Below are 16,976 nucleotides of genomic sequence, written 5' to 3' on the forward strand. Positions count from 1 at the left end.
AGGTCCCCCCGTGTGGTTCTGGCATTTTTGCTCACCGTTCTTGTTATCATTTTGACACCACGGGGTGAGGAGGGAGTTGAAAGTCTGTGTTGCCCAACGACAGCCCCAAAACATCACTGCTGTAGAGGAGATCTGCATGGAGGAATGGGCCAAAATACCCGCAACAGTGTGTGAAAAGCTTGTGAAGAGTTACAGAAAACGTTTGGCCTCCGTTATTGCCAACAAAGGGTACATAACAAAGTATTGAGATTAACTTTTGGTATTGACCAAATACTTATTTTCCACCGTGATTTGCAAATAAATTCTTTAAAAATCAAACAATGTGATTTTCTGTTTTTTTCCCCCCCATTCTGTCTCTCATGGTTGAGGTTTACACATGTTCATAATTACAGGCCTCTCTAATATTTTCAAGTGGGAGAACTCGCACAATTAGTGGTTGACTAAATACTTATTTGCCCCACTGTATGTGTGTGTGGCAGGAGGCAGTTTTATTTCTAACATGGAGGTTTGACAGTTGCCGTCTTATTTTCAGGTTTGAACCACCGTTCTGTCCCCGAATTTTATACCAGAATGGCGTTCCAGAACGGTCGGGCCCACTTACACCACTGCACATTTTATAAATGAACGAACACGAATACGTTTTTCATCGAGTACTCATCAACACTCTTTTTCCCCAATTTTTCTTTTTTTTTAACTGATTTTACAAATTTACCAGACATGAAATTTCTCCTGAATTGTGAGATAACCACAACTATTGAACTTCAAAAAAGATGATGAACCAACTTGCAGTATTATGATTTGAGCAGATTTAATCACAGTCACTGTAGTGTGTGAATGTGTTACTGTCCTGGAAAGATAGTATGGAGTCTTTTGAAACCTAAGTTAATATCAGGTTGGGACTGTGCAGGAATGTTTTCAGAGGACAGAGAAGCACCACCTTCAGCAGGGAAACAAGTTGACAGCAACAGCTCTTCTGAAGCATTGCCTAAAACAAAGCACAAAAGTTTTTTTTTTTTTGTTTTTTGTTTTTTTACAGAAGAAATAGCAGCTGCAAGAGACAAAAAAAAAAAAACAACAACATGAAATTGGAACTTTTACAGTCCCAAACCATCAGTCATGGCACATTACTAAATTAAACCTTCAGGGACAGTGGTCACTGCTGAGGACAATAAAGGGAAGTAACAGTTAACAACCAGAAGTAACGTTTAAAAGGAGCAATAACAGTAAGATGGATCTGCTACAAGAACATTTAGACAGTTTCTTTTGATAAAATACACCTTTGGACTGCCGACAGAGGCCAAAAGGGGGATAAAAAACAACTACAGCCAGCTAGCCAGCCAGGGAAGATGGTGGAGACGAAAGAGGGTGTCCATCCATTGTGTCGGCTGACAGCAGATGTCTAAACATTCTTCCCATCAGTCTGGCAATAACCAGGAACTTAATGGACTCATGACCAATAAGAAGAAAACTAGACCCTCTTCAGTTTCTAATTTCTATGATCTGGTTTAAAATTTAGACATTCTCAGTCAATCTATAAGATCTTGCCTGAGGTGTAGCTTGACCCAGCACACTGAGAATTAGTGTTATGCATGAACGCGTTCATGAACACGTTCATGTTTTGGGTAAAAGTGTATTGAACGCATCATAACACTGTCTCAAGAACGTTACTGTGAATGCGCTCATTCTAGTGTTTGTGAGATGTGCAGTCGAGTTGAGCGTAGCCACATGGTAGGATTTGTATTAGGAGAACTTTCCTCATGTGTGTCCATGACAAAATGGAGGTACATATTCTTTTCTTTATAGAAAATTTTTGGTGTTTACTTTGGAATCGCTGTATTCGCGGCCGTTTGCAAGTACCGCAAAGTTACCATTTCTGATGGGGTACAGACAGAACACGGCCCAGCGCCAACATTGAGGCGAGTTTTACGAACAGATCAGTACCGCCGCGGATTTGAAATTGAATATGTGCTAGGGCCTCTGCCCCTCCCTCCTGTGACCTGGGCCACCTCCGGCAGGCGTGCATGTTTTTATTGATTGCAGGTTGGACGACAGATGGATAGAGCGGCCACAGGTGCTGGCAATGCCAATCGGCCATCCATAAAAGCCAGTGGATGCTGTCACCTCGTCGCCCGTTAAACTCGTCTGTTACCCACGTCAGTTGTATCTCGCATTCCTATATGATATCTTTGATCACTGGCTTACGACTACCTTGCTCTCCTCCCAGGTCCTGTTTTCTGCGTGCCCCTCGTCGGATTCCACGCCTGCCTTCCTTCAGAGCCTCCTCGTCTTACGCCAGCTCAACTACCCCGAGCCAAGTCGTCCACCCCCGCCACATTCTTGTGATCGCTAATAAAAGATTACTCATCTCACCCCTGTGTGTCTGCTCTGGGATCCCCTCTTGCTCAAGCAACCCTAACAATATGAAGGTGAATCTGACACCGTTTCAGTATTAAAGTGGATAAAATAATTGCTTTCTTTGGTTCTATATCGACTGTCAATACAAGCTTGCAAAAATTATTGGCGTGAAGTAAGAACAGAACTTTTTTAAACTATTAACTTTAGTTTAAAATTTGGAATTATGAATTGAAGTTCTTTTAAAATTTTTTAACTGCAATTTGAACTAGTTCAAGTAGAAAATGAACTTTCCCAACACTGGAATTAGAACAGAGACTTAGGGAAATAAACTGTTTGGCTATTAATATGTTGTCGTTATTTAAGTTGTTTTACGAAAACAAACACGCATGGAACCTTGAGGATTAGTGTGTTGACAGTTGATTTAAAACACAGCTATTCTAAAGTTTACACTTATTCTAAGGCCTTTATATAGCAGGGGTCCTCAAATACAAATCTTGAAGGTCCACAATTATTTTTTTCACACAAGCAGGGGTCCATTTATTAATGTCGGTCAAGTACAAGGCAGGTCGAAGGTGGTAAAGGTTTTCTTTTGACCAAACAAAAATACAATCTACATTCTGATTAAATAAAAATAACAAAACGTTTTTTTGACTTAAAAAAAAATGCAAGTACAATGTTGACCATTCCTTGATGTCTGCGATTTCTGCATCGCGACCCTTGTTATATTACCACGTTTCACCCATAAATTCCCCCCAAATTCTGGTTGTGTCCACTGACAGATGTGTCTTGACAGTCGGTGGTACATGCTACAGTCGGTGATACATGCTACATGGAGATTTTGGATCAAAAAAAGGAACTATGTGTTAATATCTTGTTAAAATCATGCTGTCTTTAACTACAGTGCCTTGCAAAAGTATTCGGCCCCCTTGAACCTTGCAACCTTTCGCCACATTTCAGGCTTCAACCATAAAGATATAACATTTTAATTTTTTGTCAAGAATCAACAACAAGTGGGACACAATCGTGAAGTGGAACAAAATTTATTGGATAATTTAAACTTTTTTAACAAATAAAAAACTGAAAAGTGGGGCGTGCAATATTATTCGGCCCCTTGCGTTAATACTTTGTAGCGCCACCTTTTGCTCCAATTACAGCTGCAAGTCGCTTGGGGTATGTTTCTATCAGTTTTGCACATCGAGAGACTGACATTCTTGCCCATTCTTCCTTGCAAAACAGCTCGAGCTCAGTGAGGTTGGATGGAGAGTGTTTGTGAACAGCAGTCTTCAGCTCTTTCCACAGATTCCCGATTGGATTCAGGTCTGGACTTTGACTTGGCCATTCTAACACCTGGATACGTTTATTTTTTAACCATTCCATTGTAGATTTGGCTTTATGTTTTGGATCATTGTCCTGTTGGAAGATAAATCTCCGTCCCAGTCTCAGGTCTTGTGCAGATACCAACAGGTTTTCTTCCAGAATGTTCCTGTATTTGGCTGCATCCATCTTCCCGTCAATTTTAACCATCTTCCCTGTCCCTGCTGAAGAAAAGCAGGCCCAAACCATGATGCTGCCACCACCATGTTTGACAGTGGGGATGGTGTGTTCAGGGTGATGAGCTGTGTTGCTTTTACGCCAAACATATGGTTTTGCATTGTGGCCAAAAAGTTCAATTTTGGTTTCATCTGACCAGAGCACCTTCTTCCACATGTTTGGTGTGTCTCCCAGGTGGCTTGTGGCAAACTTTAAACGAGACTTTTTATGGATATCTTTGAGAAATGGCTTTCTTCTTGCCACTCTTCCATAAAGGCCAGATTTGTGCAGTGTACGACTGATTGTTGACCTATGGACAGACTCTCCCACCTCAGCTGTAGATCTCTGCAGTTCATCCAGAGTGATCATGGGCCTCTTGGCTGCATCTCTGATCAGTTTTCTCCTTGTTTGAGAAGAAAGTTTGGAAGGACGGCTGGGTCTTGGTAGATTTGCAGTGGTCTGATGCTCCTTCCATTTCAATATGATGGCTTGCACAGTGCTCCTTGAGATGTGTAAAGCTTGGGAAATCTTTTTGTATCCAAATCCGGCTTTAAACTTCTCCACAACAGTATCTCGGACCTGCCTGGTGTGTTCCTTGGTTTTCATAATGCTCTCTGCACTTTAAACAGAACCCTGAGACTATCACAGAGCAGGTGCATTTATACGGAGACTTGATTACACACAAGTGGATTCTATTTATCATCATCGGTCATTTAGGACAACATTGGATCATTCAGAGATCCTCACTGAACTTCTGGAGTGAGTTTGCTGCACTGAAAGTAAAGGGGCCGAATAATATTGCACGCCCCACTTTTCAGTTTTTTATTTGTTAAAAAAGTTTAAATTATCCAATAAATGTTGTTCCACTTCACGATTGTGTCCCACTTGTTGTTGATTCTTGACAAAAAACTTAAATTTCATATCTTTATGTTTGAAGCCTGAAATGTGGCAAAAGGTTGCAAGATTCAAGGGGGCCGAATACTTTTGCAAGGCACTGTATGCTCCCTCATGCTCTCACCTCGAGGGTCTCGGGCAGGGGTCCTCCATTACAAATCTTGATGGTCCACAATAATTTTTTTCATACAAGCATGGGTCCATTTACTAATGTCGGTCAAGTACATGGCAGGTCGAAGGTGGTAAAGATGGTTTTCTTTTGACCAATAAAGGAACCTGTGTTTTAAATTACCTGTTAAATGATTAATCCTCAAGGTTCCATTCGTGTTCGTTTTTGTTGAAGGACTCCAATAACGACATGTTCAAAGTCAACAATTTATTTATTATTAAGTTTTTTTGACAGAGGAGTCTAAGCAGCATGCTGGGTCAGTGAACTACTCCTGATCCTAGCCCAAAAACGATCGGCGTAGACTGACCAAGTCTTTCCGGCTTGCCCGGTATTTTATAGATGAACAACTGAGGATGTGAGTTCATGTGATTGGTTGAATGTCCATGGAATTCCTGTCCCTTGATGCCAAATGGGGAGATGGTTATTCTCGATGTCAGCTGTTGGCTTCGCCAGAATAGGTGCCCCTACACCTAGGGAGCAAAGGGCACATTTCTGAGGACCAGAATCCTCTGGTCCTCGGAAATGTGCCCTTTGCTCCCTTCTTCTTTAGACCTCTCCGAGGTGGGCCAACTCCAGATGGCATGTTGTCTTTTGATGCCTTCACTCCTCAAGTGTCAATCACTGGTCCGAAGCGATATGTTATCGGCCCCACCTGCTTACAGAAACAGTCTCAACTTTCTTATAGCAAATGCATTTTTACTGTTCCATTCTTTTTAAATGTTAATACCCTTTATTAAATATCACTTCCCTTCACCAAACAAAAATACAATGTACATTCTGATTAAATGAAAATAAATTAACAAAACAATTGTTTTTACTTCAAATAAAAATACAAAACATGCAAGTACAATGTTTACACCTGTACACTAAATAATTGACTAGATCTGTCTTTAAGGTGCAAACAATAGTATTGACAGTACATTTTGTAACTGTAAAACACTGCTGGACAAAAAAGAAAACGTGCAAGTAGTTCAGTACATGTTCACTTGTTCAGAACATAAATGACAAGCTCTGTCATGAAGGTGTAAACATAACAATTATTGACTGTCATGTACGAGATGGAGGAACCAGTTGGGTATCGCAGACACAGGATTTTATTGATTCTGACAGGCAAAGGAAACAATCCGGTCATGAGGTAATGGCTAGTTGGCATGCAAACATATGCTGAATCGCTGATGACCTGACACAGAATGTTGTCTTTTCGAGGCTTATATAGTGTTCTCAGTTGTTCTTTGTGACATAATAAAGGGTACACAGTTCATGTGAGGAAAGCCTTGTGATGCATGAGTGTGATGCAATATGCTGAAACATTAATAGCTGCAACATTAATATGCAATATGATGAAACATTAACAGCTGAAACATTAATACATGACAGAACCCCCCCCCTCAAGGGACGGCTCCAGAAGTCCCAAGGATTGAGCACACCAAGGGCTACTAATCCACCGACCTATCCGAGTCCATGGCCTCATCCCTCGAGGGCATTGGCTCAATCTCCTCCTCGCCAGTGGAAGAATCAACTACCGATAGCACAGGGTCGGGTTCAGAGTCAGATGTAGGCATGGGCTGAGAGCAAGCCGCTCTAGGTCGATCCCGCCGGACAGACGGTTGGTCCGGATGGAGTCGGTGGAGGTCTGATATGAGGGTCCAATCTACAATCTGCTCAATTGGAACCCACATCCTCTCCTCAGGACCATATCCTTCCCAGTCCACCAGATATTGGAGGCCCCTGCCCTGGCGGCGTGACTTGAGCAGGTGGCGAACTGTGTAGACAGGACCCCCGTCCACCAGGCGAGGAGGGGGAGGTGGTGCTGCATTGGGGACCAGGAGGCTCTCATGGACTGGCTTTAGTTTGGAGACATGGAAGGTTGGGTGAACCTTCATAGACCTGGGTAGTTTGAGTCGGATAGCTGATGGGCTGATGATCTTCTTGATGGGAAACGGACCAACGAACCTGGGTGCCAGTTAATGTGATTCCACCTGGAGTGGCAGATCCCGGGAAGAAAGCCATACCTTCTGGCCCACTTGGTATGCAGGGGCTGCAGTCCGTCGTCGGTTTGCTCTGATGGCATAACCAGAAACAGACTTTAAAAGAGCGGTACGGGCTTGAGACCAGATTCGGCGACATCGCCGTACGCAGGCTTGGGCGGAAGGGTAGGAAGCGTCTCCCTCTTGGCTGGCAAACAGGGGCGGTTGATAGCCGAAGACAGTGTGAAAGGGAGACAGGCCGGTTGCAGAGCTGGGAAGGGAAACTAGGCAGGAATCTGGGAGAATGGGCACAAAATCCTCCACTAGTGCTTCATCATTCTGGAATACTCAAGAGAGGGCATCGGGCTTTGCATTCCGGGAACCAGGGCAGTAAGAGAGGGTGAAATCGAAACGTGTGAAGAATAGGGACCACTGGGCCTGCTGTGGGTTCAACCGCCGAGCTTTTCTAATGTATTCAAGGTTCTTGTGTTCGGTCCACACCAGAAACGGAACGGCTGATCCTTCAAGCCAATGTCGCCATTCTTCCAGAGCGAGTTTCACAGCCCTCAGCTCGCGATTCCCAATGTCATAATTCCGCTCTGCCGAGGACAGTCGGCGAGAGTAGAAGGCGCACGGATGTAGCTTGTCGTCCGATGCTGCGCGCTGTGAAAGCAATGCCCCGACCCCCACGTCGGACGCATCCACCTCTACCACAAATTGTGGCTCTGGGTCGTGCATTAGGAGGATTGAGGCAGAAGTGAAGCGTGCCTTAAGTGTCTCGAAGGCCTTGTCGGCTGCTGGAGTCCACCTGAACGGAACCTTTGTGCTGGTAAGTGCAATGAGGGGAGATGCCACTGTGCTGTAATTCCGGATGAATCGTCTGTAGAAGTTGGCAAAGCCCAGGAATTGTTGCAGTTTTTTGCGGTTCTCCGGTACGGGCCAGGATGTAACTGCCGTCACTTTTGCAGGGTCCATCTGAACCCTTCCCTCTGCCACTATCTGTCCCAGAAATGATACCAACCTGGTGTGGAATTCACATTTCTCTGCTTTGACAAACGGAGTTTTCCAGGAGACAGCGCAGAACATGCTGGACATGATTAATATGGTCAGACATGGTTTTGGAAAATATGAGTTGTCATCTAAATACATAAACACAAAGATATTGAGCATGTCTCGAAGGATATCATTTACCAGGGCCTGAAATACTGCAGGGGCATTGGTTAAGCCAAAGGGCATGACTAAGTACTCATTGTGTACTGAGGGCGTGTTGAATGCCATCTTCCACTCATCGCCTTCTTTCATTCGAACCAGATGATAAGCGCTCCTCAAATCCAGTTTAGTGAACGCAGTGGCACCTTGGAGAAGTTCAAAAGCAGATGACATGAGTGGCAGGGGGTAGTGGTTCTTGATGGTTATGTCATTGAGTCCATGGTAATCTATGCATGGGCGGAGAGAGCCATCCTTATTCGGTACAAAGAAGAATCCAGCTCCAGCAGGACAATGGATGGATTAACCCGGCAGCTAGTTATTCATTAATGTACTTCTCCATGGCGCTTCTTTCTGGTGCAGATAAGGAATACAGACGGCTCTTTGGTGGCACCGGGCAGGAGGTGTATGGCGCAGTCATATGGTCGGTGAGGGGGTAGTGAAGTGGACTTGGTTTTGTTAAAGACCTCATGGAGTCCATGATAGCAGGCAGGCGCGTTGGAGATATCTGAAACAGGACTGACAGGTTCATGGTTAACAGGACTGACAGGTTCAGGGTTGATGGGTATGACCGCCTCCTTTAGGCAGGTCTGGTGGCATCTCCTGCCCCATTCTCGTACCACTCCAGATTCCCAATCTATGTTAGGGTTATGCTCACGCAGCCTCGGATAACCAAGGATGAGAGACTGACCTGGTGAGCGAAGCAGATGGAACTGAATGGACTCGTGGTGGTTTCCGGACAGAAGCATGGTCACCGGGGCTGAGATGTGGGTCACTGTGCCGAGTAGATGTCCATCCAGAGCTTGGGCAGGAACAGATGGGGAAAGTTGGTGACGCCGAATGCCGAGCTGCTGGGCCAGATCCACATCCATGATGTCGGCCTCCGCTCCAGAGTCGATGAGAGCGGTCAAGGTATGGGTGGTGTCAGTCAGCAGGAGGCGAATCTGGAGCAAGGGTTTACGAATGGGGGGAGACTGAAGACACGTTGAGCTCACCCGAATCTCCCCGACGTCTGGTGAGCTCTGGCTTTTGCTGGGCAGGTTGCGATTCGATGACCTTCACCCCCGCAGAACAGGCACAGATTAGAGATGAAACGTCGCTGGCGCTCTTCAGGAGTTAGGGCAGCACGGCCGATCTCCATGGGCACAGGCTGGTTTAAATGAGTTGGAGTAACAACTGGAAAAGGCTGAGAGGCAGAGGGTGCGTTCCGATGTCCCCTCTCTCGCCGGCGGGTCTTAATCCGACAGTCAGTGCAGGTTACAAGGGCAATGGCTTCATCAAGGGTGCTGGGTAGATCATAGAAGACGAGCTCATCTTTGATGTAGTCCGCCAGGCTGTGATAGAATGCGCCGATCACGGCTTCCATGTTCCAGTCGCTGCGCCTCACCAGAGTTCGGAATTCAATCGAATACTCCGACACTGACTGATTGCCTTGACGGATGGTCATAAGGGCGCGGGATGTCTCAGAGTTAGAAAAGCACGGGTCAAACACTTTGATCATTTCATCGGCAAAGGCATTGAAGTTATTACAAGCTCGTGTTTGCCTCTCAAATTTCGCTGTTCCCCAAAGCCGAGCCCGACCAGTCAAGTGGGTGATGACGTATCCAACTTTGGCCCCTTCGGTTGAAAAGGTCCGGGGTTGCAGGGAAAATTGGACTTTGCAACTTGTCAGAAAGGCTCATACCTGAGTTGGGTCGCCGTTAAAGCGTTCGGGGTTTCCAATCTTGGGCTCGGGAGCGTCAATAGCCAAGGCTGGGTTCGCCGGAACTGGGGCTTCTGGAACCAGACCATTGGATTGTGGTGACGATGGAGTTGCCAGGTTGGTGAGAGTTTGGATCACCTGAGTCAGTTGTTCTTGCTGTTGCTGGTGTTTGTTGCCGATCTGGATTAACGATGCGATGTCACCAGACATCCGGGCGACCTCCTCTTCCGTTTGGTCAAGACGGTCCAGGACAGAGGGTTGATACGCTGGTTCCATTCTGGTCAGGTCTTACTGTCATGTACGAGACGGAGGACCCAGTTGCGTATCGCAGACACAGGATTTTATGTATTTTGACAGGCAAAGGAGACAATCAGGTCAAGCGGTAATGGCCAGTTGGCATGCAAACATATGCTGAGTCGCGCTGACGACCTGACACTGAATGTTGTCTGTTCAAGGCTTATATAGTCTTCTCAGTTGTTCTTTGTGACATAATAAAGTGTACACAGTACATGTGACAAAACCCTTGTGATGCATGAGTGTGATGCAATATGCTGAAACATTAATAGCTGCAACATTAATACATGCAATATGATGAAACATTAATAGCTGAAACATTAATGCATGACATTGACAGTGACTTTAACTGTAAAAGACTGCTCAATGAGAGAAATGGCATTTTGGGGTCACAAAGCTGTTTACTCACATCATCAACCTCAGTGCGTCTTGTGGCAATAAATCTGAGAGTGAGATCTGATTTTTTTTGTCATTTCCTCCTTTTCTGCCAAGGCTCTTCCAGCCAATCAGCGCATCGTTGTCAAAGAGATGACAACAGAAGTGAGAACATGGAAGATATTTGACTAAAAATGAAACAGAATTTAGCGATAGAATAGTAGCGCATAGCGATAGATCGGCGATTCATACAAATGATGAATGTTGAAAAAAAGTTTGGGGTATTTTTCCCCGTTTTTTCGTTTGTCCGTGGGTCCGCAGAGAGGTGTGCCGTGGTCCGGTTGTGGACCGCGGTCTGCTAATTGAGGACCCCGGCAATATAGCCTAAGTGACTTTTTTCAGTCCTTTAAAAAAAAAACTTAAAGCAAAACTAAGGGACTTTCAGTTTTGGCAGGTGGACAAAAGTGTTTTGCTTTAAGGAAGACTGCATTTCCCATGAGGATCAACGCACAGTGTCGTAAAATCCTGATCTACCGGTTGCCTGAAGTTGGACTGACTGACATTTCAGTTTCCAGCGGCTGTGTGAAGGATGAATAACTGATGGTGAATTATTGATGATTCATTGAAGATAGAGTGCGAGTGTTGTGTCACGTGTTCTCTCAATGTGTCAACCCGGTGATTGGCTGGAAATATGGCTGAGTCATGACATACAGTTGACGAATTATGGAAATGTTTACAGTCGATGGATAGAAGGATGCTTAAATGTTAGTGGGCACCCTACCAGAATCCGTGTCAAACTGGCTTCCCATAATATGGTGCCAGTAGGCTGATCTGGGCAGAATGGCTTTAGGGGTGGTTGGGTAGGTGTTCGCTTCTGAGCCTTGAAACATCAGCTGGAAGTAAAAGAACAAAACACATTCACGGGAGCACTACACACATAAAAGTATTGTGCCAGATTTAACTCTGAGTAAAATGGTCTGAACTACTCAACTCATCAATTTATATTTCATTCTCAAATGAGATAAGCTGCCAGACGCCATTTCTCCTGTTGGAGGGTTCACAGCAGTGACGTGACACAACACCCCAACCCATGTGATTGGCTGTAAAAGAGGGCGACATCTGATTGGCTGGAGACTGGCTCCTTATAGAAAAAAATGCATGTTTCTCGACAGCCTGAAATGAGTCTTAAAAAGATCCTCACACTCGTGAGTGTGGATTAAAAAGCATGGTAAAACATGCGTATAAAAATTCACACACACATTTAATTAGTGTGTGTGTGTCATGTCAGATGTGTGTGCTTTGAAAATTTGTGTTTCTTGCCAAATGTGTTTATAAATCCCACAATGGGTGTGTCTCTAGTGTTGTATTTGTGTGTGCATGCAAATTTTTGTGTGTGCCTGTTTATTATTAAGCTGTCCTTAGTCTGCTAAATTTCTGAGAATATTTACTATAATTACAACATCACAAGGTCTGATGAATGAACCAGTCGTCATCGGATCAATATTTGTAGCGCACATGAAAACAGTGCATCTGATCATAATTTTAATCCGAAAATTGAGCGGATTAAGAATTTTTCCCCATGCAAACATAGACAGTGAGACGGAAAAAAAAAGTGGTTTCCCACAATTTATTTGAACTGAAAGTAAAGTAAAATAACGTTATACTTTCTGAAATGTACCCTCTAAAACAGGGGTGTCCAAACTTTTTGCAAAGGGGGCCAGATTTGGTGTGGTAAAAATGTGGAGGGCTGATCTTGGCTGACGTCTCCTACATAGAACAATATATTTAAGCAAATTTTAGCAAGCCATTCTGTGTGTCACATTTGCTTTATTATTTTTTTAAATTAATAATTTCAACAATCTCGCAACTATCCTTTTTGGCATTCTCTTTCGACTCTCAGGCTCTTGCGAAATACTGCTGCTGTGAAATTAAACTAGCTTCAAGTTGCTTCAATTTCTCGCTGCGTATATTCCCTGTAATCTTGTCGTTATGTCAGCATGTCTTGTTTGGTAATATCGCCTCACATTGAAGTCTTTAAAAACAGCGACCGTCTCTTTGCAAATGAGGCAGACACAGTTGTTGCGTATTTTACTGAAGAAATAATCCAATTTCCACCTATCCTTGAAGTGTCGCCCGTCGCAGTCAACTTTCTTTTTTTGGTTGATTGTCGCAATTTTAGGAAATTGGAAGTAAAGGGTCACACGGGGTAATGTGAGAGTGCTGCTGCCTTTTAGTGGGTAAATGAGGAGCAGCATTTAGTGTGTAAGCTACTTCATATGCTGGTAGCAATACTGCTGACCAATTTATTAAGTCTGTGTGCGGGCCAGAAGTTATTGATTTTATGACAGAGGCTGGGGGCCGGAGGAAATTTGACCCCGGGCCGCATTTGGCCCCCGGGCCGGACTTTGGACATGTCTGCTCTAAAATATTGAACTTTTCCCACAACATTCTAATCATGGAAATGGACTTTCGTGGTCCAAATTACTATCTATGTGGCATAGATGACACTTTGATAGTTTGTCATGAAAATTTTGGACCATCAGTTTCTTGACTCTCACTATTATTATTGTACCCCAGCTTGTTGTCTCAAATTTTATCCACAGTGGAACTCTTAAATCCACTGTTTTGGCCAATTTTAGATATTTGAATTTAAAGTTGGCGAATTCAATTCAAATTTATTTACATAGCCCTTTTACAAAATCAGAGAGCTCCTCAAAGTGCTAAGCAACAAAGCAAAATACAGTACATAATACATCAAAGGCAGCAGAATACAATAAAATTGAGGAGGAAAAAACAATGCATCACGCTAAAACTCATTACAGCAAATAAAACAGGTAAAACACATTAAAACCTTAAAAAGCCTGTCTAAAAAAGTAGGTCTTTAACCTAGATTTAACCATCAGTGATGGTGCAGACTTATAAGGATGAATAAAGAATTGTAAGTGTGTATATGTCATAGCAAGGGTTCTCACTCTGTTTTTTTTCTCCACCTCCAGCAGAACGTTCTTGTGCTGCTCAGCAATTGCCAGTGTGGAAGAGTGAACCATTTGATATATCTGCTCTCCGTCTCTGGTCTTGAATATGTAGAGACCTTCACCGGTGTCGGTGTCCAGCCTATGCATTCAAATATTGATTGCAAAAAGAAAAAAAAGGACACAGGTTAGATTTTCCTAATTATTACAGAAAATTCTTTTTCATTTTTGTTCTCTGGTGCTAATTTCCCTTTTAAATATGAGAAGAGAAAGTCTGTACATGTTGCTGTTACAGTATGATTGGTCTCGTATTTCGTACATTTCGTATGTGAAATATTTAGCCTTTCTGATTGGCTATAAATGCATACTGAAAATAAACCGTTGAGGCCAAAAGCACAATGTCCAGTGTTGTCAGTAACGCGTTACTGTAATCTGATTACTTTCTTTCAGTAACGAGCAATCTAACACGTTCATTTTTCCGAGCCAGTAATCTGATTAAAGTTAGTTTCTTTAGTGTCTGTGCGTTACTATTTTGTTGTTGCCTCATACTGTATGTAGAATGAAGAATACTGTAGTCATGTACAAAGAGCATTTGAATAGAAAATACTGCTCTTGAGTTTGGGAGTGACATCACATCTCACGCTTTCTCATCGGAAAAAAACTGGTCACGTGTATTACCATGCTGTATGCGCGCCGTCTGCCACAGAGCGTGGCTATCTATCAGGATGCTAACAGTAAAGGAGCCGGAGAGATACAACAAACGGCTGCATTTGCTCACTGGCGATACAGCCATTACATTACTACATCACATATCCGTCCAGTAAAGATGACAAAAATATCTCTGCGCGTTGCAAACCGCGCTGGTTCAGAAAGACTGTCGACTGCTGTATACTCGACATCCAATTCAACAAGGAAGCACTTGGAATTACAGCACAACGCGTCGCGAAAAAAACTCGACACAAAGCCGACAGCTGACAAGACAGCCGGCGCTTCTACAGTTTGCAACCAGCCTTTATAATATGTGTAATTATGTACATTTTATAGTTAGAGTTTGTAATCGTAGGCGGAGTTTTACATTTGTGGGACTGGGGGGAGAAGCATGTTGAAGACTGAAACGAAAGTCAAAAGTTTGGACACACATCATAATTTTTGCGTTTTATATATCTTCACTGCTATTGTAAATTCTCACTGAAGACATAAAAACTATGAACGAACATGTGGAATGGCAAAAAAAGTGAAATAACTGAAAACAGGTTTTGTATTCTACATTCCTCAAAGCATCCACCTTTGAGGTGTCTCCAAACCTTTGTTTACTGTGTGAATATATATATATATATACATACACATCTTGATACTGTTGGAGTTCAATCAACTGTTCAAGTTGTTGTTGGTAGCGTTTGAAAGCTTAGGTTTAAAGAAATTCTAAATATCCATCTTGTCTCCTCTGGTGGAGTTTTGGCTAAACAAATCAAAGAATAGTCTCAAGGTGCTAAAACATGATCTGTTCGAAAAAGTATTTTGACCCAATATGAAAACTACGTTGTAGTATTTTTGTTAATTTCATTAATTTTTGTTGTTTTATTGCTTTTATAGACAACATTTTAATGGCTAGTTCTTTATTTCAAAGGGGAAGTTCAGAATTTTTTACATTAGGCTTAATCTTGGAGTTAGTGGGGATTTAATTAGTCGTTGGACTTTATTTAAGCAAATTTCGTGCAGTTTGTCAGTTATTTGTTAGTTTTAGGGCTCCGGAATGGCTAAGCTAGGACTAATTAAACCTCCGCTAACTCAAAGATTAAGCCTTATTTGAAAAACTCAATTACACGTGATGAAATTTTTCTGTTATTTTTATGTTGAGGCAGCAAAAGGAGAAAAAATGGTAAAAAGTAACTGATAAGTTATCAATAAAGTAACTAGATTACTTTTTTAGGTGTAATCAGTAATTAAATTACTTTTTTAAGTAATCTGTGACAACACTGACAATGTTGCTTTTACAGGTTGCAGTGCTGATTTATATATAAAATACATCTGTATAGACTGATTCTAACTTTTGTGTGTATTGGTTCAGGCTGCACCGTTCAATTCAAACCTTTGTTTTAAAAAAAAAAAAAAAATATATATATATATATATATATATATATATATATATATATATATATATATATTTTTTTTTTTATTCCAGAAAAATGTCTGGATTTTATGAACAAATTTAAATGGCATTATTTGTACAAATGTACAAATATGTACAAATAATATTAACATGATGCACAATAAATACAAGCTTGTTAATCACCTCTTAACTATACAGGAATTCAAGAAAATAAACATTTGTCTTAAGGCCACTCAACATTGTCTAAATAAAGAAATTAAATATAACCAAAAAAAAAAAAAATTCTTTGTCAGGGAATAACAAAAATAAATAAAAATGGAGCTGTCCTTTAGGTAAAACACTACAACAAAAAATGAAAGCTCCTTTGTAAGCTGCTTTATGACGACATAGAAATAAATGAAAATTGGGGGTAAGGGGGTAAACCTTGGTTTACTGCATTTCTCACAGTTAACTTAACGTTACAGTACAAAACACATACAGGAGGACACTTCTCTCTAAGGAGCTTCCTATTTAAGTTTTGCTGGTCAAGTTCAGACAGTTTGATGTTATGCTAACTCTGATGCAGGTCGGATTTTCATTAGCAAAATTAGTGGTGTATTCCCCACTTCCGCAACATTGACGTCTTTTTACATTTCTTACTGTGGCTGCTGCTGGCTGGGAAAAAAAACGCATAATATCCCTAATATCTCTATTATGTATTGTGTGTGTTTGATACACTGCCAATGGGAAAAATCAAATACTTGTTCTCCCCACTGTATATCGGGGGGCTCAAGTCATCAGCCAATCAAATGTGCGTTTAGGAGGGAAAAAATGGACCGGCACATTCAGCAAGCGGAAACAGGTACATGTAAGTCTGCACATAATAAAAATATTAATTGACTTAATAACGGCAGGCACAATTCTATCCTTACAACATATGGGAAGACAATCTGAATGACCTATATAACTGAAGTCATTATACTGTATAGCGCAAATAAGGTTGCTTCAAAGTTGACGGGGCCAATTTGAGCATCCTGAAAAGTAGTGTTTGGTCCCTACCGTCCCTATGCAAACCTACGCCCTTGTTTTAACAAATGCTCTCTCCATCCTTAAGACTGCAATCAAAAACATCTGTGATCAGAAAAATACTGAATCAGATTATATGCATGGTGTCTTACCTTCCTGTTTCGAAGGTAAAGCGAGTGGCATCACGTCCATACCGTCGCAAGGAGCAAAGCGGCCAGGTGACCAATTTGGTTCGGGGATTGTGAATGTCCCAGAGGTAAATGTTCTCATGAGTGATCTGCATCATGAACTCTCCATAAATGTCCAAATCGGGGCAGGGTAGGAGGAATACACTGAAACGTTCTTGGAAGAAGCAAAGCACAACATGTTATGGAAATTGTAAGTGCTAAATTGGAAA

At 42.3% G+C, this 16,976-nt stretch overlaps 1 protein-coding gene across 2 annotated transcripts in view; it reads right to left on the minus strand.

Annotated features, from left to right (window-relative positions):
- Positions 1–561: 561 nt before the first annotated feature.
- LOC130922639 (docking protein 4-like) overlaps positions 562–16,976 on the minus strand; it is an 83,619-nt gene continuing 67,204 nt past the window's right edge. Inside the window, exons 6-9 of one of the 2 annotated variants that reach the window (XM_057847542.1) lie at positions 16,732–16,921; positions 13,465–13,606; positions 11,274–11,385; positions 562–985 (exon numbers count right to left, since the gene is read on the minus strand). In XM_057847542.1, coding sequence (XP_057703525.1) covers positions 840–985; positions 11,274–11,385; positions 13,465–13,606; positions 16,732–16,921 — 590 coding nt within the window. In that variant the 3' untranslated portion in view covers positions 562–839. The remainder of the gene's footprint in view (positions 986–11,273; positions 11,386–13,464; positions 13,607–16,731; positions 16,922–16,976) is intronic. The other variant, XM_057847550.1, reaches the window with a different exon arrangement.

This window comes from Corythoichthys intestinalis, chromosome 1 (genome assembly GCF_030265065.1).
Source record: "Corythoichthys intestinalis isolate RoL2023-P3 chromosome 1, ASM3026506v1, whole genome shotgun sequence".
Taxonomy (NCBI): Eukaryota; Metazoa; Chordata; class Actinopteri; order Syngnathiformes; family Syngnathidae; genus Corythoichthys; species Corythoichthys intestinalis.